General features: G+C 45.6%; 1 protein-coding gene across 1 annotated transcript in view; it reads right to left on the bottom strand.

The window, feature by feature from the left end:
• Nucleotides 1-15,974, bottom strand: part of LOC131193051 (complement factor B-like) — a 57,591-nt gene extending 41,617 nt beyond the window's left edge. Inside the window, exons 1-3 of the mRNA XM_058172807.1 lie at nt 15,860-15,974; nt 6,199-6,405; nt 2,962-3,147 (exon numbers count right to left, since the gene is read on the bottom strand). Coding sequence (XP_058028790.1) covers nt 2,962-3,147; nt 6,199-6,405; nt 15,860-15,917 — 451 coding nt within the window. The 5' untranslated portion in view covers nt 15,918-15,974. The remainder of the gene's footprint in view (nt 1-2,961; nt 3,148-6,198; nt 6,406-15,859) is intronic.
• Between the last annotated feature and the right edge of the window lie 5,437 nt (nt 15,975-21,411).

Genomic DNA, 21,411 nt, shown 5'->3' with positions numbered 1-21,411 from the left:
CTCTAAGAAGAGCTGAAAAAGTTTCTCAGATGAGAAGCGAAATGTCTTCAAAAAAAACCAAAACAAAACGGAAAGTCCAGTCGCCTCTTGAAAAAGGACCTTTGGGACAACCATGACCTGGATGACTGAGAATATCCATAAACTCCAGTGCTGGAGCTCCCACAACTTCAGGAGTCAAGTCATTCCACTGATTAATTGTTCTCATTGTCATGAAATTTCTCCTTAGTTCTAGGTTGCTTCTCTCCTTGATTGGTTTCCATCCGTTGCTTCTTGTTCTACCCTCAGGGGCTTTGGAAAATAGCTTGACTCTTTCTTCTTTGTGGCAGCTCCTTAGATAATGTGTGTTGAAGACCACATATCTTAGAGTTACCAAGGTTGAGAAACAAAGATTTAAGCTATGATTGGATTATGTTATTTCTTTGCTGTTATACTTTGGACTTCTTGCTTTGGACGCTACAGAGCACTGCACACCAGAACAACTAGATACAAGAACAGTTTTTCCCCGAATGCCATCACTCTGCTAAACAAATAATTCCCTCAACATTGTCAGACTATTTACTAAGTCTGCACTACTATTAATCTTCTCATTGTTCCCATCACCCATCTCCTTCCACTTATGACTGTATGACTGTAACATTGTTGTTTGTATCCTTACGATTTATATTGATATTGATTGTTTCCTGATTGCTTATTTGTACCCTATGACTATCATTAAGTGTTGTAAGATGAAGGTATCTTTTCTTTTATGTACACTGAGAGCATATGTACAAAGACCAATGGTCCTTGTGTGTCCAATCACACTTGGCCAATAAAAAATTCTATTCTATTCTATTCTATTCTATTCTATTCTATTCTATTCTATTCTATTCTTCTCAAGCAAGCTCTCATATCGGTGAGCATTGTTGGGGAACATGGGTTCTTGATGCTTGTCAACTTCTCCTTATTCCCCTGTAAATCTTACCTGAATGTCTGTGCTATGTAAACATGAGCTCATTCCTCTAATTGTCTGCTACTTGTGAATCCATATATTCCTCGAATTACAACTGGTTGCTTAATGAGCATTCAAACTTATGATGTAGCATCCCGAAAGCTACTTAAGACCTGCTTTTAAAGTTACAATGGTCACCGTTGACTTTTGTCACATGGTCACATTTTGTGTGCTTGGCAACCGGCTCACCTTTAGGGATGTTTGTAACATCCTGTGCTTATACAACCACAACGTTTTTTGCCGGTTTCAGCATTTACTTCCAATTTCTGGCAAAAAAAAACACTCACTGGGGAAAATTGATTGGTTTAAGGACCGAAGTGTTTGCTTAAGGACTATCACAGGTGGCACATGGAGCCATATCGGTGGCCACGAAAGCTCAGCTCTGGCGCACATGTGCGTGCTCACTAGTTAATTTTCATGCCTTCTGGGCCCACCAGAAGTAGGGAAACAGGCTGTTTCCTGCCTCTGGAGGGACTGGGGGTATGTGGAAGGTCTGTTTTTTGCTCTCCCCAGGCTCCAGAGCAGCGGTTCTCAACCTGTGGGTCGGGACCCCGTTGGGGGTCGAATGACGATTTGCCAGGGGTCGCCTAAGACCATTGGAAATATGGGAAGTATACTTGCGAGTCGAAGAATCGCGCTCCAATGGTTGACTCCACAAGCCAGCTGCAGGCTTTTCAAATCGCTAGCCAAATTCGGCTTCAGGCGCGATGAAATAAAAAAAGAGAGAAATCTTTGCTCTGATGTCTCCCTCTCAAGCCAGCTGCAATCACTCCCAATCGCTAGCCTAATCTGGCTTCAGGCGCGATAAACTTAATAAGGGAGGAGTTTCCGCTTTAATGCCTCCGTCCTCAAGGCAATCGCAAGCAGTTCAGATTGCTAGCCAATACGGCTGCAATAAATTTAAAACGAAAATAATTTTATGGCTGGGGTCGCCACATCGTGGGGAATTGTATTAAAGGGGTCGCAGCACTATAAAGGTTGAGAACCACTGCTCCAGAGCCTCTCTAGGAGCCTGGGAAGGATGAAAACAGCCTTTCCCACCCACCCCCAGAGGACCTGCGGAGGCTGGAAATGGCCCATTTGCCAACTTCCGGTGGGACCAGAAGGCCCTTTTTTTGCTCTCCCCAGGCTCTAGAGTCTCTTTAGGAGCCTGGGAAGGATGAAAACAGCCTTCCCCTTTCACTTTTGGAGGCCCTCCAGAGGCCGGAAATGGCCCATGCGTGGGGGGGCAGGGCGCATAGAATGATGGGTGTGGGCCCGCACCCGCATGACCCCCCACCACGCTCCTCATGCTTTTGGCACACGATGGCAAAAAGGTTAGCCATCACTGCCCTAGGGAGATACACCTGGTGGGATCCAGAAGAAGGGCCTTCTTCATGGTGGGTTCCTCTCTCTGGAACATCATCCCCCTCCCAGAGATCAGAATGGCCCCCACTCTAACACTCTTCCAGAAGGTGCTGAAGACCTGGTTCTGCCAGCGGGCCTGGGGAACCCAGAGTGGGATGGAGCCTATTAAATGGCTCGTGTGATCTGCTGTCACCGGAGCATGTGGCGGGGGTTATTTTATTATATTATTTTATTGATTTATGATACGATTATTCTCTGATTAGTTTTATTGTTTTATACATGAGGTTTCTTCTAAGCCACCTCGAGTCGCCATGTGCAAATAGGCAGCAATATAAATTTCCTAAACTAAAAAAAATATAACGTAAAAAAATGCAGCAATCAGAGGAAAACTACACGTTCAAATCATGAATACATTCCACAAAGAGAAACTCCCCCAAAAGGCAACTGGACTTTCTTGTATTTTTTTCTTTGAAAATGTTTCACTTCTCATCGAAGAAGCTTCTTTAGTTCAGTTCAGAAGCACTTTTGGGACAACCATGAGCTGGATGATTGAGAATTTCCATAGACTTTTCCCCAAGGGGGAAAAAAGAAACAGTAGATTTTGATCACAAAGGATAATCACTCACTTCCATCATCACATATGGCTGTTTCTCCACTCCATTTCCCATTGGGGAGACAGGTACGAATCTGGGACCCTCGCAGCTTGTGCCCGTCATAGCAACTGAACTTCAGCTTCTGGCTTATGTTGTAAAATTGCTGGAAGGTCTCAAATGCACCGTTTTCAAATTCTAGAGGCCTGACACACCGGATGGCTGGATGGAAGAGAAAACATCGGTCAATTTTTCTGCATGTCCTATCCAATCCCAGCTCCAGCTCCTTCCAAGTTCCACCATTCACAATCGTTCTGGCCCTGCTCATCTGAGACCATTACAATTGTGAAGCCACAATTAATTCTGTGACACGCCTAGAAGCAACAGCGACAGAAGTGATGAAAAGGAAGTTGTATTCTTAGATGGTGATTTAAGAGAGGAATTTGGGAGGCAAGTAAAAAAAAACATAGCAATTAAAGTATTGGAGCGGGCAAGAGATGATGGATAGATGATTTTTTTTGTTTATTATTCGCCTTTCCTTCTTCCCCTCTTTCTTTTAAAGCATAGCAATTAAAGCATGAAGCAGAAAAGAGATGATGGATGGATGATTCCTTCTTTCTTTTTCTTTTTGTTGTTGTTGTTTTGAGTTGTTTTTAAACAGGGGTGAAATCCTACCGGTTTGGACCGGTTTGGATGGATCACTAGGGATTACGGGCATCAGTTCGGCGAGAACCGGTAGTAATTATCCCTCCTTGGCCCCATCCACACCTGGCCGGTCGCCGCTCACCTCTTCCAGCTGCTTGATATTCCACAGAATTTAATGTTCAATGCAGTAGAGAGAATGCTAACTTTTCTCCCTCCATTCAGAATGGAGCTGTTTCAGCCTGCCCTGAGGAGGGAGTGGGCTGGGGTGGGGGGAGCAGCTGGAATGGAGCCATTTTTGTGAAAGGCTGGAAAATGGGGAAGGGGATTCCTCAGACTGAGGGAAGGATGGTAGGCAGGAATATTCCCCTCCCCATTTTCCTGCCATTCGCGACAAGGAGTGGCTGGGAGGGGAGGGACCAGTGAGGAGCCCCTCAATGTGAGTGATGTCGAGTTGGCCACACCCACCCAGTCACATGACCTGCCCCCAACAAACCACGCCCACAGAACTGGTAGGGAATTTTTTTTAATTTCACCCCTGCTTCTACCCCCCTCCATCTCTCTATTCTTTTTTTCTTTAGGCAGGTGACATGACTAGAAGTAAGATAGGAAAGGAAGAAAATTTTTTGCAATAAAGGGTGATTAAAAGCTAGAATAAGTGATAGAAATAAGAGGAATATTAATACACACATTTTTATTTCCACTTATGACTGTATGACTATAACTTGTTGCTGGCAATCCTTATGATTTATATTGATATATTGATCATCAATTGTGTTGTAAATGTTGTACCTTGATGAATGTATCTTTTCTTTTATGTACACTGAGAGCATATGCACCAAGACAAATTCCTTGTGTGTCCAATCACACTTGGCCAATAAAATTCTATTCTATTCTATTCTATTTATTTTATAAAATAAAAATAAGAATGAGAAAATGCGAATAACTGAATAATGACAGACTCCAACCTAACATAGATGTGTATTGTTATTAGAAGCACATAAGTTGATTGAATGTAATAATTATGTTTAATCTGATCAATTTCATTTGTATTGGAATGTAAGGCACCTTGATTTGACATTTTTATAAAAAAGGGGAAAAAAGAAAAAGAAAAGAAAGTTGTATTCTAACACAAATATCACTACAGGTAATCCTTGATTTACAGTCATTTGTTTAGAGCCCTGTGGGCAGTGGTGGGATTCAGCCAGTTCGCACCACTTCGGGAGAACCGGTTGTTAACTTTCTGAGCAGTTTGGTGAACTGGTTGTTGGAAGAAATCATTAGGGCAGAGAACCGGTTGTTAAATTATTTGAATCCCACCACTGCCTGTGGGGATGCAGTGGTTAGAATGCAGTTTTGCAGGCAAACTCTGCCCACTGCCAGAAGTTCGATCCTGACCGGCTCAAGGTTAACTCAGCCTTCCATCCTTCCCAGGTTAGTAAAATGAGGACCCAGATTGTTGGAGGCAATAGGCTGACTCTGTAAATTGCTTACAAAGGGCTGTAAAGGACTAAGAAACAGTATATAAGTCTAAGTGCTATTGCTAGTGATTGTTCAAAGTTACAGTAGCACTGAAAAAAAGTGACTTATGACCATTTTTCACTTTTATGACTGTTGGGGCATACTCATGGTCATGTGATCAAAGTTTGGCTGCTTGGCAACTGGCTTATATTTATGACAATTAGAGTGTCGTGGGGTCATGTGATCCCCTTTTGCCACCTTCCGACAAGCGAAGTCAATGGGGGAAGTCAGATTAACTTAACAACCACCTTACTAAATTAACCACTGCAGTGATTCATGTAACAACCGGGGCAGGAAAGATCGTAAAATGGGGCAAAACTCACTTAACAAATGGAAATTTGCTTAGCAAATGGAAATTTGGGGTCAACCCTACAATAGCAATAGCATTCAGACTTATATATTTATATACCACCCCATACAACACTTTCTGGGTGGTTTATAATGTAACCCCTATTTGCGTATTGCCTCCAACAATCGGGCCCCTCATTTTGCTGACCTCAGAAGGGTGGAAGGCTGAGTCAACCTTGAGCCGGTCAGGATGGAACTCCCGACTTCGGGCAGAGTTTGCCTGCAATACTGCATTCTTACCACTGCACCACCAGGGCTTCTATTTATTCATTTATCAAGCATAGATACTGCCCCTCTCACTCTTAGAGTGACTCTGGGTGGTTTACAGATAAAAATCACGAAAACCATATAAAAACACAATACATATCAAGTTCAGGGAAATGGGAGCCACCTAAAAACACCGACACACTGAGTTAAAAATGAAAAGGAGGGGGAGGGGTGCTTCAAGGTTACATGCCGATTTCCTGGTTTAAATCTTATTGTTGTTCGTTTTATTCTGATGAATATTGTTTTATTGGTTGTAAGCAGCCCAGAGTTGTTTTTAAGATAGGCGCCTTTATAAACGTTTCCAATAGATAAAAGTAAAGTAAAATATACTTTTGCACTTTGATAAGCCTGCTAATGACTCCCACGGGTTTTTTTTTTATACAGTTCCAAAAAGGCCTCTGGTGTAAAACCCAGGACTTGGTTGGTGATAACATATGAGAAGAAGACGGGAGATGTTATACAATTCCTGTCTTTTGAGAAATGAACCCACCGTACCTCGGCACACAGCCTGCTCAACTGTCCTGCCATCCCTGGCCGTCAAGGGGCTCCACTGGTTGCCATCCTTACAGAACCGGAATTGTGTCGGATAGGGATACTGTCCCTGAGGACAGTCATAGATCAATGAGGTTCCATCTTCCACGAGATTATAATTGCCTCCTAAGATCTCAGCAGCTTTAGGATCGCAGGCTCCATCAACTGTACCTAGAAAGGAAGCAGAGTGGAAAGTTGAAAGGGTAGCAGTGTGGTGAAAATGTTAGTCAGAATTGCACAAAGTTAGAACCCGCCCTTCTGCTAGAAGAATGAAATATTTTGGGAAATATTTAAAAAGGCAGAATATTTATATTTCTCTAAATGAGAAACATCCTCCTGGAAAGCATCCCCCACCTTTGTTAATAGCCCCAGCAGGACTGGGCCAGCTTATCAACAAGACAAAAGACCTTCAGCTCAGTGATGAAATTCATTTTTTTTTACTATCGGTTCTGTGGGTGTGGCTTGGTGGGTGTAGTGTGGCTTGGTGGGCATGGCTTGGTGGGCATGGCGGGGGGGAAGGATACTGCAAAATCTCCATTCCCCCACCCCACTCCAGGGGAAGGATACCACAAAATCCTCATTCCTGTCCCACTCTGGGACCAGCCAGAGGTGGTATTTGCCAGTTCTCAAACTACTCAAAATTTCTACTACCGGTTCTCCGAACTACTCAAAATTTCTACCGGTTCTCCAGAACCTGCTGGATTTCACCCCTGCTTCAGCTCCAGGGTGATGGGATTAAGACATGGCCTTTCAGGCAGGGGTGGGTGTTAGATTCGGGCAATAACGAGGCAGGAGACCAGATGAGTGACAACAGCTCTTTAGTTTATAGTGAACCCAGCAGCGAACAACAGACAAACCCCTCTTTATATACAGTTCAGTCGGGGGTAACAGCCAATCAGCAACGTGCTATTTCCCGCTCTAATTTCCCTCCAAAACTCTTAAAGATACATTACACTCCTTCCCTCCCAGAAAACATTTTACCCCTATTTACATGAAATTAGCATCTTATTTCTCTACGTAGTCACGCAAGTAGACTGGGCGTCTCCTAACTCTTTTGGACCTGCGCAATTCATTCTCTGGGAGTGAGTCGAGCTGGCCGGAGGGACTGTTTGTTCCTCTCAGCTCCTCCTCCAGGCCATCCGGCCCTGGATTATTTGCAGAATTGTTCCTGCTCTCTTCAGGAGGGACCGGTTGGTGTCGCTGGACCTCATCGCACTCAGATAAGTTCCGCGTTTGCCCCGGGTTTGAGTCAGCTGTGTGTTCAAACATTGCATAGTCAGGGCCTGTTTCTGGACTTGTGATTGTTCGTTTTCTTAATTGGTCTATGTGGCGCTTCCAAACCCGGCCATCCTCTGTCTCTACCCGATACGATTTGGGTCCGGTTGTTTCAAGGATTGTCCCCTTTACCCAATTTGGGCCTTCCCCGTAATTGTGTGCCCATACTGGGCTTCCTACTGTCATTTCTCTTGTTTTACCGTTTGTCCCTTTGTACCCGTCTGGGGTGTAGTTTGGGTTTAACCGGTCTAATGGGCACCTAAGCTTCCTGCCCATCAGTAGCTCTGCTGGACTGCGGCCAGTTGCTACACAAGGGGTTCTGTGTTGTACTGCTAGGAAGGTGTCAATTTTTAATTGCCAATCGCCTGGCCTGATTCTGGACAATGCTTCCTTTGCACTTCGTACGAAACGTTCTGCAAGGCCGTTCGTCGCAGGGAGGAACGGCGCCGAGAGGACGTGCCGGATGCCCTCTTCTGCCAAGTACCCCTCAAACAGTGTCGCTGTGAATTGAGGGCCGTTGTCGGAAACTAGGGTGTCGGGTAACCCGTGGGTTACAAATAGGCGCCGCAGGACTGAGATTACGGCCTCGGCTGTCATGGATCTCATAAGAATGATTTCCAGCCATTTGGAATAGGCATCGACTACCACTAGGAATGTTTGCCCATGGAAGGGGCCGGCAAAATCGATGTGGATCCTAGACCATGGGCCCTGGGGTCTCTCCCACTCCCGAGTTGGGGCCGTTGGTGGTAGTGGTCTGGACTCCTGGCAGGCTTGGCATTTTCCTACCCTGTCACTAATCTCCGTGTCCATCAAGGGCCACCACACATAGCTCCTTGCTAAACCCTTCATTCTCACGATCCCAGGGTGGCCCTCATGCAGGAGTTCCAAAACTTTTTTCCGTAATTTCTCCGGGATCACCACTCTATCCCCCCCGAGCCGACACCCTCCCCGACCCGACAACTCCCCGCGTTTCTTTACATATTCCTTAAACGCCGCCTGGCGCAGCGGCCATCCTCTTGCACCCAACCAATTACAGTTCTTATTGTAATGTCCTTGTAAGCCGGAGCCACCTCCTTGGAAGTGACTGGACCCGAGTCCAAAGAGTCAATTAGCAGGACGGGTGTGCCCAGAGTGGGGTCTTCGATAGTCTCTGGTAGTGGGCATCTGCTCAAAGCGTCTGCATGCCCTAACTCTTTTCCTGGCCGATGCAACAATTTGTAAGAATACGCAGCCAGAAAGATAGTCCATCGGGTCAGTCTAGGCGAAAGTGCCACGGGCGTTGGGCGGTCGCCTGCCAACAGGCCTAGTAGGGGTCTATGGTCTGTGACTATTTCGAAATCACGGCCAAATACATATTCATGGAACTTCTTTACCCCGGAAACTATGGCCAAGGCTTCTCTATCTAGCTGACTATAGTTTCTTTCAGCCGATGACATTGTTCGGGAGTAAAATGCTATAGGGGCTTCTGTGCCATTTGGCAACCGGTGGCTGAGCACAGCCCCCACCCCGTAGGGAGATGCATCACAAACTAACACCAATGGCAGCGTGCCATTGTATTGAATCAGTAAACTATCGCTAGACAGAAGGTTTTTTACTGCTTCGAATGCCCTGGCTTCCGCCTTTCCCCAAGACCACACAGCTGTCTTCGTTAGTAATTTGTGGAGCGGTTCGGCTATGGTCGCCTTATTTTTTAAAAATACCGCGTAAAAGTTGACCAGACCTAAGAACGCCTGTAACTCCGTTTTGTTTTGGGGAGCTGGGGCCTTCCTGATTGCCCTAACCTTGCTCTCAGTGGGGTGGATTCCTTCCTTGTCTATCCGATAGCCCAGGAATTCCACGGATCCTACCCCTATCTGGCATTTATTCAGTTTGACTTTGAGACCGGCGGACCGGAAAATGCCCAGAACTTTTCTCAACCGTACCCCTAATTCTTCTAGATTTTCGGCGGATACCAGTACGTCATCAAAGTACGGTACCACCCCGGGAGTCCCTGCAATAGCCGCTCCATTAGGTTCTGAAATAACCCTGGAGCCACACTAACCCCAAACTGTAACCGGGTGCATTTAAAAGCACCCCTGTGCGTTACGATCATTTGTGCTTCGGCCATGTTGCTATCTACGGGTAACTGCTGATAGGCTTGGGCCAAATCTAGCTTGGCGAAGACCTGGCCTTGCCCCAAAGAGTGCAGTAAGTGTTGTACTACTGGGACGGGGTAGGCACTCTTCTGCAACGCTTTATTAAGCGTTGCCTTGTAGTCAGCACAAATCCGGACCGACCCGTCCGGTTTGATTGGGGTGACTATGGGTGTCTCCCACTTTGCATGGTCAACTGGCACTAGTATTCCCTGGCTTACTAGTTTGTCCAGCTCCCGGTCAATTTTGGGCTTTAGGGCGAACGGAACCCTCCTAGCCTTTAACCGGATAGGGGCAACCTGTGGGTCAAGGTTAAAGGAGATCGGGGTCCCCTCGTACTTGCCCAAACAGTCTTTGAAGACGTCCCCGAACTCCTTCATTAGTTCGTCTTTTAGGTCGACGTCGTTTCGGAAGACTCCGGTCACTCCCATGCCCAATGCCCGGAACCAGTCCAGTCCCAACAAGCTCGGCAAGGTTCCGTCAACTACGGTGATGGGCAGGGTCTTGTTGTGTTGTCCATACTTGACTTGGAGGGACGTTACCCCTCGGACGGGGATGCGATTCCCTTGGTAATCTTGTACCCTTAGTTTCTGTGGTTGCAGCTTGCGCTTCGCGACGGCTGGCAAACGTTTCACGAGAGTGTCCCAGGACATGATCGTGATTGATGAACCGGTGTCCACTTCCATTCGGCACGGCACCCCTTCAATGTGCGTTTTAGTGAAAATCTTTTTTTCAAGGCGCGTGGCAGCTTGGCCTATTCTCACGGCAGTCTGATTAAGTTTCGCGCCTTTTTTGAATCGACCAATCACGGGCCTCTTCGTCGTTCCCGCGCTCTGATTGGTCGGTTTGAATTTTTGGCGGGAAGGTTGGGGCGCTCGACAGGCCTGTGCTATGTGCCCCTTCCTTTCGCACCGCCGACAAGTCGCATCCTTAAATTTGCAGTCTTGTCGTTTGTGTTGTCCCCCGCAACTCGCGCATTCGTCCCGGTCGTCTTTCCTTGGCCTCCCGGTGTGGAAGACTTCTTCCTCTTCCTCGCCGTCCTCTTCGGCCTGGACTTCCTCATTGTGGACCGGGGTTGTTTTCGCCCCAGTCCCCTGCGCGATCGGTGTTTGCAGGGTTTCTGCCGCTTGGGTGGACATCTCGTGAGCCCTGGCCTCGTCCAAGGCGACGGCCAGTGTTAGGTTGCTTCTGGACAGCAGCCGCCGTCGCAATCGGATGTCTCTGACCCCGCAGATGAGTTGGTCGAGTAATGCGTCTTCCAAGTCTCGATATTCGCAATGGTTAGCGGCTTTTCTCAGCGCTGCCATGTACTCGCGAATCGATTCGCCCTCTCGTTGCATCCGTTGCCGCAATTCGAACCTTTGAACAAATTTTGAGGGCGTCGGTGCGCAGTGAGCCCAAAGGGCGGTCTGCAGGGTTTGCCACGGTACCGACTGTGCTGGCGTTGGCTCCGAAAGCGACTCTGCGGTGTCGAAAACTTCCGAACCGCAGTGGCTTAGGAAGTATGCTCTCTTCCTGTTGTCGGAGACCCTCTGTAGTTCGTTTGCTTCGAGGAAACACTCGAAACGAGCCATGTATGACCCCCATTTTTCTTTGGCTGGGTCGAATGGCGCTGGCGGTGTATAGCTGGACATCGTTGCTATCCGCCCTTATTTTGCTGGGTTCGTTCCTGGCGCTCTTTTGCCTCGAGATCCCACCTTCGTCGCCAGTGTTAGATTCGGGCAATAACGAGGCAGGAGACCAGATGAGTGACAACAGCTCTTTAGTTTATAGTGAACCCAGCAGCGAACAACAGACAAACCCCTCTTTATATACAGTTCAGTCGGGGGTAACAGCCAATCAGCAACGTGCTATTTCCCGCTCTAATTTCCCTCCAAAACTCTTAAAGATACATTACAGTGGGATTCAAATAATTTAACAACCGGTTCTCTGCCCTAATGATTTCTTCTAACAACCAGTTTGCCAAACTACTCAGAAAGTTAACAACCGGTTCTCCCGAAGTGGTGCAAACTGGCTGAATCCTAGCTGAATTCAGGACATAATAGGACCATTTAGCAGAAGACACAGAGCTCACTGCATTGCATGATCTCCTAAGGACATTGCATCACTCAGCAAACTCCAACCAAAACTGGGAGTTCAGACAAACATGACTCCTTATAGGAATCTGACAACAGCCAATAGAATACATGTTCTTGCACAGGAACAGGAAGTTCAAGTTCAAAGCCCAAGAGAAGATATAACTCCCCCCACTCTCCACTCCATGTGGTCAACTGCACCAGGCCCATGTGCTTGGTGGTTCTGTTCACCATTAAACCCTCTTTCCAATCAGCCTCCGTGTTTCCAATGTCTTTCTCCCAGCTTGGAACTGAACCAGATGGATACTTCTCCCAATAGAATGGTCCTGGGAAAACCCAGATTCAGATCCACAATCGATCACGGATCTCTTCGCGATACAGGTAGTCCTCGACTTAATGACCACAGTTGAGCCCCAAACCTCCGTTGCTAAACAAGACAGTTCTGAAGGGAGTTTGGTCCCATTTTACGAATTTTCTTGCCACAGCTGTTAAGCGAATCACTGCCCTTGTTAAGTTAGTAACACGGTTGTTAAGTGAATCTGGCTTCCCCGTTTACTTGCCTTGTCAGACGGTCGCAAAAGGAGATCACATGACCCCCAGGATGCTCCAACCTTCTATGAATCAGTTGCCAAGCATCTGAATTTTGATCATTGGATCATGGAAACGCTGCAATGGTTGCAAGTATGAAAAACGGTCATAAGCCACTTTTTTTCGGTGCCGTTGTAACCTTGAACTGTCACTAAATGAGCTGCTGTAAGCCAAGGACTGCCTGTATTTTCTTTTTTATATGAAATGAAGAAGCATTACAGAAACTGGAAGTAATGGAGACAATGCCTCTGAATTCCAGTCCCAGAGGGATAGCGACACTCTTGCCTTTAATTTATTTTTATTATGTTTAAAGTGCTCTTATGATTGTGGTATTGTTTTGATTGTTTTTCTATGCTACCCTGAATCCCATTTTTATTCTTAGCACCCGTTCAGGAGCCAGAAACATTTCATAGGCACCCACAATGTTAAAGGGACGAGTTGTTTCCGTAAATCCCAACACCAAGTGTTCTGGTCCGCCAGAGGCCTGCAGAGCTGGCAACGGAGTCGGACAGTGATGAGGCTGAGGAAGAACATGGGCCAGTCCTGGATGCTGGGGAAGGCCCGGATGAGGGCTCTGCGTCGGAGGCTGAGGTGGGGCCAGGGCCATCAGGGAGTGATGTGCGGACTCCAGAGCCTCCAGAGCCTGATAGTAGTGAGGCAGAGGAACAGGAGGAGCCTGTTCCTAATGCATGCATGAGAAGAGCTGCCAGAAGGCAAGAGCAGCTCAAGCAAAGAGGACGACTTGGGAGTAAGGCCAAGAGATGATTGGCTCCTTCCATAAGGCTTAAAAGACCAGCAATGGCATTTGGGCTTTGTCGGAAAACAACGTTGATAGGCTTGCTCCTTGTCTTGCTGCATTTATTTCTTGTCGGCCTCTTCTGCTTCTAAACTTTTGCCAAGAAAAGCCTTTGGCAGTTTGCCTAATTAGGACAAGGTTGGTGATAAGACTGAAGAATTGTGTTATGAAGAATTTGTTTTGATTTAGTTTGGACTACACTGAGAATGAATTAATTCTCAGCTGTTCTAATAAAGTCTGTTTGTTTTTGAACTGATTCCGTCTAATACTACCTACTTGGGCCTGGGTCACAACACCAAAGCCATAGATGTAGCAGAAAGGCAACGGCAGGAAAACAAACAATTAATCACAGGTAAGGACTTTAAAGGTGAATTCCAAATTTCAAGCAGTCCAAAGTCAAGCCAAGGAGTTCCAAGGAAGAGACGAGGTCTTAGGTGATTTATGATGATGCTTGGGATCATAAATAATTAGATTCAAAACAAGAGTCATAGTAATCCAAACCCAGATGCTGAAGTTGCTTCTAGCATGGGGAAACTGCTGGAATCTTAATGTTCTGTCCCCCTCGCCTCTGTCCGAGTGATGGCTTAATTAGCCTGCACTATCAGCTCCGGCAGCAAACTAGCAAGCGTATGCCAAGTGTCTCTGTTATCTCCCTTGATGCCGATGAGTCAACAAACAGTACTTCACCTCTAGTCAAGCAGTTGATTCGCCTGCTACGAAGAGGCATAGCAGCCCTTGCTGCTTTTATATCCTGTGGGGTGTGGCTCCATGACTCAGCACTTCCTAGGCCTGCCCCACCTCTGCTTCTGTTGTTCCTGCCTCTCCTGCCTATGAATCCTAGGGTCCAGCCAGGCCTGATTGCCATCAGCTGGGTCTGGAGGCATGGCCTGGGGGGGGGGGAAGAGTCAGGAGACGGAGGCTTCTTTATCTCCTCCAGCTGGCCTGCCTCTGGCTACTGGAGCTGAGCCAGGAAAGCTGGTACTCCCGAGATAAGTCCTGTTGGCCCTTCCCCCTCACTTTCCAAGTCACTTTCTGGCAGGGGGGCCGGCTCGGGGGGGGGGGCAGACACAACACTTAAATCCCCTGCCTGCTTAGCATGAAAAGCTGCTGGGAATCTTGTCTTAAGCTTTGCCGGTTAGTTCAGTGTCTTACTGCTTGCTCAAAAGTCACACACTTCAGCAGGGTACTAAAGGAGGAATTGCTGTGTATGTGTGTGAGAGAGGTGGGGGGAGCTCCAAGCTGGCAGCTCTTTCTTCTTCTGCAAGTATTGACTTGTTTCAGACGTCTCTGCCAGGGCAAATGTCGCAATGTTGACACACTTTTCAAATGCGGGAATTCCCCAACCAGAGAGAGATAATCAGTTAGGAGGGTCAGGGTCCTTTACTGTTAGCCAACTTTTAATCTAGACCAGTATTTCTCAACCGTGGCCGCTTTAAGATGTGTGGACCAGCTACCAGAATTCCTCAGTCAGCCAGCCGGGCTGCCTTAGGAATTCTGGGAGTTGGAAGTCCACACATCTTAAAGCAGCCAGGACTGAGAAACAGTGATCTAGAGTCTCATAATAGAGTCTTTAACAGATTAACAGAGTTGGAAGGGACCGTGTAGGTCATCTAGTCCAACCCCCTGCCCAAGCAGGAGACCCTACACCGTTTCTGACATGATGGAGTCTCATTCATCAATTAAAAAATAGAACTCTACAGGGAGATGAGTAACAGCAGGGTTCCCCAAACCCCAGGCTGCAGACCTCTACTGGGCTGCGGCCAGTTCAGAACTGGGCTGCGCAAGCAACGGGCGCGTTCCGTGTGCACGGGCGCGTTCCGTGTCCACTCGTGTGAGCGGTGGGTACTGGCGCTTGCACGCAAGGCTTGAGTCCACTCTCACAGAACCATGCCTTCTCCCCTCTCCTGTGCCAGGCTGCCTAGTCGGAAAGGTTGGGGACCGCTGAGTAACAAGACCTGATGTGTCTTGGAACCAGGGGTGAGATTCAAAAATTTTAGCAACCGGATCTCTGCCCAATGCTGGGTGGGCGTGGCCATGGCGGGCATGGCCTACTTGGCCTCCTGCATCTCTGCGAGTGTATGTTTTTTCACCCTCCCCAAGTTCCAGAGGCTTTCTTCGAACCTCCGGGATGGTTAAAATGGCCTCCCCTCCTCCTCCTCCTCCTCCTCTTCTTTTCTTCTTTTTCTTTTTCTTTTTCTTTTTCTTTTTCTTTTCCTCCTCCTCCTCCTCCTCCTCCTCCTCCTCCTCCTCCTCTCCTCCTCCTCCTCCCCCCCCCCACTTTCTTCCGGTATCCTACAGTCACTTCTGTGGGCATCTGTCTTCACTTCATTCTCAGAAGACAACCCTGTAATGTAGGGGCTGGGCTGAAAGAATACCTCAGCTCCATCTGTCTGAATGAGTCCCCTAACTGAAGTAGACCTGACCCTGTTTTTTCCCCAACCACCAAATATGAACCTTTGTTGCCTTTTCAACCATGAAATACCAAACAATGGCCAAAGGGGAATGTAAGTCATTCAACAATACGGAATATTGTAGAAGGAGAAATTCACTTCTGGGACCTTTTGCCTCAACTTTTTTTTTTTTTTGAAAAAACATTGTGAAAGGAAACTCTCTCAGCATGCAACAATACATTCAAGGAGAATAGAAGTTAACCTTTTGCACCTTTAGCTAAAATACTTAGCAGTCTATAAGCAGGGGGGAAATTTGTCTATTAAGTTTTGGGGCAAATTTGCAACTGGTTCTGGAATATCACACCCTACCTGCAGAAAATGCCCCCAGGAAGAGGAGAAGGTAGACATATGAGCCGAGGCACTGCATTCCCGTTCCTTTTCTCTTTCCCTGCTCCTGCTTTCGTTACTGCAGGTGGAATGCAATTCTGTGCTACCGTACTTATAAAAGTTTTGGCCTTCTTCCCATCATGTGATGGACTGGCCCCTCCCTGAGAAAGCAGCTGAGTTGTGGGAAATGATAAACTAAATCTATTGAGATGCATCTAGGGTGACAAAGGGTCAGCCAAAAGCCGAAATCTGGCTTATTTGAAAATGATTTGAAATTCTACTTAGATGGGCAAAAGGTTGAAGTCAGGCAGACATTTGAACCTTTAAACCCACAAACTCCTCCTTTGGTCTAGGCAAACCTCGCTGGCATCTTTCCCGTGTTCAAATCTGGTTTTAATGCTTCTACAAAATCTTCACCTATGGTCAGTGTCGTTGGCGCAATGGCAGGGGTCAAAGGCAGGGAGAACCACCATTATTTTTGGGCAGTTTTTTTAATTATAAAAAAAAAAAAGATCTTTGCAAATCAGATAAGAAATATCCATCAAAAATAAAGAATGTTCTTTCTCTTCTCTTATGTAGATGTAATGCTCGATTTACAGCCACAATTGGGACCGGAATGCCCATTGTTAAGAAAAGGCGGTTGTTAAGTGAATCGCGTCCAAATTCATGATCTTTTTTGCCACGGTTGTTTAACTTTCTTCACTGCTGTTGTCACTTCAAACGGTCACTAAATGAACCGTTGTAAGTGGAGGGCTACCTGTACAGAAATGATGTACACTTGTTTCTTGTTCTTGCTTGCTTTAGAACTGCTGCATCTTATCTGTTATTGTTTATCTACTTAGAGTTCCAAAGCCTGTAGCAACAGCAACAGCGCTTAGACTTCTATACCGCTTCACAGTGCTTTAACAGCCCTCTCTAAGCAGTTTACAGAGTCGGCATATTTGCACCCCAATAATCTGGGTCTTCATTTTTACCGACCTCAGAAGGATGAAAGGCTGAGTCAACCTTGAGCCTGTTTGAGACTCGAACTGTCGAACTGCTGGCAGTCGGCAGAATTAGCCTGCAATACTGCATTCTGACCACTGCGCCACCATGGCTCCTCAAGTATTTCTTGGTACATAACCACTTGTTTAGCAACCATTTGAAAGTTTACAAGGGCCCTGAACGAGAAGGTTCATAATCGGTGCAGCCATGGCAGCATTTCTGTTGTCACAATACTGTAGTTTAGGTACTCGGCAACTGCCTCACAATTACAGCATTGCAGCTTCTCGTGGTGATTAGAATAGGAGGAAACCATGCTGAGAATTTTCAGCAGAAGCAAACAAGCAAATCTGAGAACCGCAGGCAGCCCAGGGACAATAGATTGCCTAGCCCTGGGATTTGTTCGTTTGTTTGTTTGTTCTATTTGTAGCAGCGGTTCTCAACCTGTGGGTCGGGACCCCGTTGGGGGTCGAATGACGATTTGCCAGGGGTCGCCTAAGACCATCGGAAATATGGGAAGTATACTTGCGAGTCGAAGAATCGTGCTCCAATGGTTGACTCCACAAGCCAGCTGCAGGCTCTTCAAATCACTAGCCGAATTCGGCTTCAGGCGTGATGAATTAAAAAAGAGAGAAATCTTTGCTCTGATGTCTCCCTCTCAAGCCAGCTGCAATCACTCCCAATCGCTAGCCTAATCTGGCTTCAGGCGCCATAAACTTAATAGGGGAGGAGTCTCCGCTTTAATGCCTCCGTCCTCAAGGCAATCCCAAGCAGTTCAGATCGCTAGCCAAGACGGCTTCAGGCGCGATAAATTCAAAGCGAAAATAATTTTACGGTTGGGTCGCCACATCGTGGGGAATTGTATTAAAGGGGTCGCAGCACTATAAAGGTTGAGAACCACTGATTTATAGGATGCCCCAAGTCTGTAGGAATCTAGGCTGCTTTCAGGACACAAGAGTAAAAACAATGAAGGTGCACAACGCGTCATCCTAAAAGAAAGACCAAAGAAAACCAGCCATCGTTAAACCACCCAAATCTTTCCAGAAGGATCTAACCACCCGATTTGACCCAAGCCCTGGAAGACAGACCCTGGTTTATATACAGAATAACTAAATTGGAATGGACTTTGGAGGTCTTCTAGTCCAACCCCTTGCTCAAGAAGGAGGCTCTGTAATATCATTTTTAGATAAATGGTTGTTCAGTCTCTTCTTTAAAACTTCCAGTTTTGGAGCATTCACAACTTCTGGAGGCAAGTTGTTCCACTGATTAATTGTTCTCACTGTTGGGAAATTTCTCCTTAGTTCTAGGTTGCTTCTCTCCTTGATTAGTTTCCATCCTGTTGCTTCTTGTCCTGCTTTCAGGTGTTTTGGAGAATAGCTTGACTCCCTTTTCTTTGTGGCAGCCCCTCAAATACTGGAACATTGTTATCCTGCCATCCCTAGTCTTCCGTTTCACTAGACAAGAGCCTCTTTGCTACAATTGTTTGTTGTAGAGTTTACTCTTCTAAGCTCTCTCATTAGTTTGATATTGGCAGCAGCCACACTCAAGTTAGGGTTTTGCAAAAGAATTCTATTGCAAAAGGTTTCTGTCGAAAATCTTTGTGCAAACAAAAAACAGTAGTTTCTTGTTTATCAACTACTGATAGGGTAATAATCCTCTGAATCAGACTGCCAAGTCAAACGTTCTTTCTTTTCACAAGAGTTTATTAAGTGCAACAAGAGATAAAAAGAAAGAAAGAACAAAAGAAAGAAAGAAAGAGAAAGGAAGGAAGGAAGGAAGGAAGGAAAAGAAAGAAAGAAAGAAGGAAAGAAAGAAAGAAAGAAAGAGAAAGGAAGGAAGGAAGGAAGTGTTGGAAGAAATATCCATCTGGGTTCAGTTCCAAGTGGGGACAAAGACACTGGAAACATGGAGGCTGCTTGGAGGATGGTTTAATGGTGGTCAGGATCACATGGCTTGAGTTCCTGAACAGAAAAGGGCTGAGATCCTGTGTGCTCCCTGGCTTTATGCTTTTTCTGAGCTTTGAACTTTCTGGGGCACAAGAAGAGTACCCTGATTGGCTGTCAGACTCCCAGGGGGTGGGGGTCTTAGCTAGCCTTGCTGGCTGATGTAATCTTCCCAGGTGCCATGTGGTGAGTTTCAGTTGCTAGATGGGTTCTATTATGATGCAGATGATGGCTCATTGACAAAGGTGGGGGGTGGCAGGAAGTTGCAGGGAGCTGCTTTGTCTTTAAAACATGTTTCTCCGTTTCTCATCCAGGGAAATATATTCTGCCTTTTTAAATATTTTCTAAAATATTTCATTCTTCTAGGAGGGGGGTGGGTGCTAAATTCCTACGGAAGGAAGGAAGGAAGGAAGGAAGGAAGGAAGGAAGGAAGGAAGGAAGGAAGGAAGGAAGGAAGGAAGGAAAAAGAGAAAAAGAAAGAAAGAAAGAAAATAAGTAAATTAAAAGGAGGAGAGCACAGGGAAAAAGGGAAATAAAAAAATAAAAAAAATAACTGCTGACTTTCTTCAGCACAGATACAAATATAAAACACAGAAGCCCGTCATACTCTAAAATTGATCCTTCTTTGGGATTTGATGATTACAACTATTTTATAATTATAGAATTATAAATAATTGCAATTGTCAAATCCCAAGGTTAAAATCTGATTTTTTTCCAGCAAAACATTCTAATCTGGTTTCCAAATAGAAACTACCTGGTAATTTTGCCTTTTCAGTTTTGCTCTCTCTGCTGCTGCATCATTTTCACTATCCATTCTTTTACTGTAGGGATTTCTAAATTCTTCCATTGCTGTGCATACAAGAGTCTTGTGGTTGTTATCATATATGAAAACAGAGTCCCGTGTTTTATTTCAGTTTATTTGTCCATTAAGCCCTAAAAGGAAACTTTCTAGTTTCAATTTTTTTTTGTTTACATTTATATCCCGCCCTTCTCCGAAGACTCAGGGCGGCTTACAGTGTGTAAGGCAATAGTCTCATTCTATTTGTATATTTACAAAGTCAACTTATTGCCCCCCCAACAATCTGGGTCCTCATTTTACCTACCTTATAAAGGATGGAAGGCTGAGTCAACCTTGGGCCTGGTGGGACTTGAACCTGCAGTAATTGCAGGCAGCTGTGTTTTAATAACAGGCTTCTTACAGCCTGAGCCACCACGGCCCAATTGCATGTTTAAGAGTTCTCTGAATTCAAATATCTATCTGGCCCCAATCGTATTTCTTTCAAGTGTTTCTTTCTTCTTTTTAGTTCTTCTTCTTCTTCTTCTTCTTCTTCTTCTTCTTCTTCTTCTTCTTCTTCTTCTTCTTCTTCTTCTTCTTCTTCTTCTTCTTCTTCTTCTTCTTCTTCTTCTTCTTCTTCCAACCAAAACCACAATTTTGATTGGATTGACAAATATTTATTAAATAAAATGTTTAATAACTAGCTAGCAGATGTTACTGGAAGGAAATGACCGAGTTAGAAGATGCTTAGAAGCTCATCACTCACATTTTTGGAATTACTGAGTTGAAGCTGGGCCTGTTCTGTGCTTTGGATAGGCAATATTTTTTTTTCAAAATAAGTGAAAGAACAATTTTGGGAACAAGTGTAGGAAGTTAGCACCCACCTCTCTCTTAGAAAAATGAAATATTATAGGAAATATAAAAAGGCAGATTATTTCCCCTAAAAGAGAAATAGAAATCTTAAGACAGAAACTCAGCCCCAGCAGATACTTTGGTTATTTGCAAGACAAAAGGCTGGGCCAGCTTATCTACAACACAAAAGGCAAAGCTATTAAGCCCTAATAGGAATTGCCCAAAGCCCCTTTATTACATCATCACCCAGCAAGATTCAACCAGGCCTGGGACACAGACAGCCTACAAAGTTAGCTAAAATCCCCACCCCCTGGGAGTCCCACAGTCAATGAGATATATTTCTTGTACAGGAACAGGAAACTCTAAGGCAGGGCCAAGAGCGTGTATAAATATATATCCCTCTCTCCACTCCATGTGCTCTTTTTTGCCCAGGATCCAAAACCCCAATGTGGTCGTGTCCACCATTAAACCATCTTTCCAAGCAGTCTCCATGTTTCCAGTGTCTTTCTTCCCACTTGGAACTGAACCCAGATGGACATTTCTTCCAACACAAGGAAACAAAAGCAGGGAAACTACGCGTTTGAGTGCAGGAACGTGATGAGGAGTCAGCGAGGTCACGCATTCGGCACGGGACAGTTTTGTGTGCCACTTCCGGCACATGTGCCATAGGTTCGCCAACACTGGTCTATATAATTTTACTAAATTATATTACTAATGCTAATTAGAATTACTAATTCTTACTATTTCTACTATCTATTATTTCCCCTTTTTTCCTACTTTTGACCCAATTATACCATTTCTCCCATATTACATAAAAATGTGAATCCATCCATCCTTTCAAGTGTCATTTTGTCCATCTCGGCGCAATCTAATATTTTCTAATTATTAACTCCTCAGAGCAGTGGTGGGATTCAGCCAGTTCACACCTATTCAGGAGAACTGGTTGTTAACTTTCTAAGCAGTTCGGAGAACCAGTTATTTGA

The sequence above is a fragment of the Ahaetulla prasina genome, chromosome 2 (assembly GCF_028640845.1).
Source record: "Ahaetulla prasina isolate Xishuangbanna chromosome 2, ASM2864084v1, whole genome shotgun sequence".
Taxonomy (NCBI): Eukaryota; Metazoa; Chordata; class Lepidosauria; order Squamata; family Colubridae; genus Ahaetulla; species Ahaetulla prasina.
This window is presented reverse-complemented; position numbering and strand designations above follow the sequence as displayed.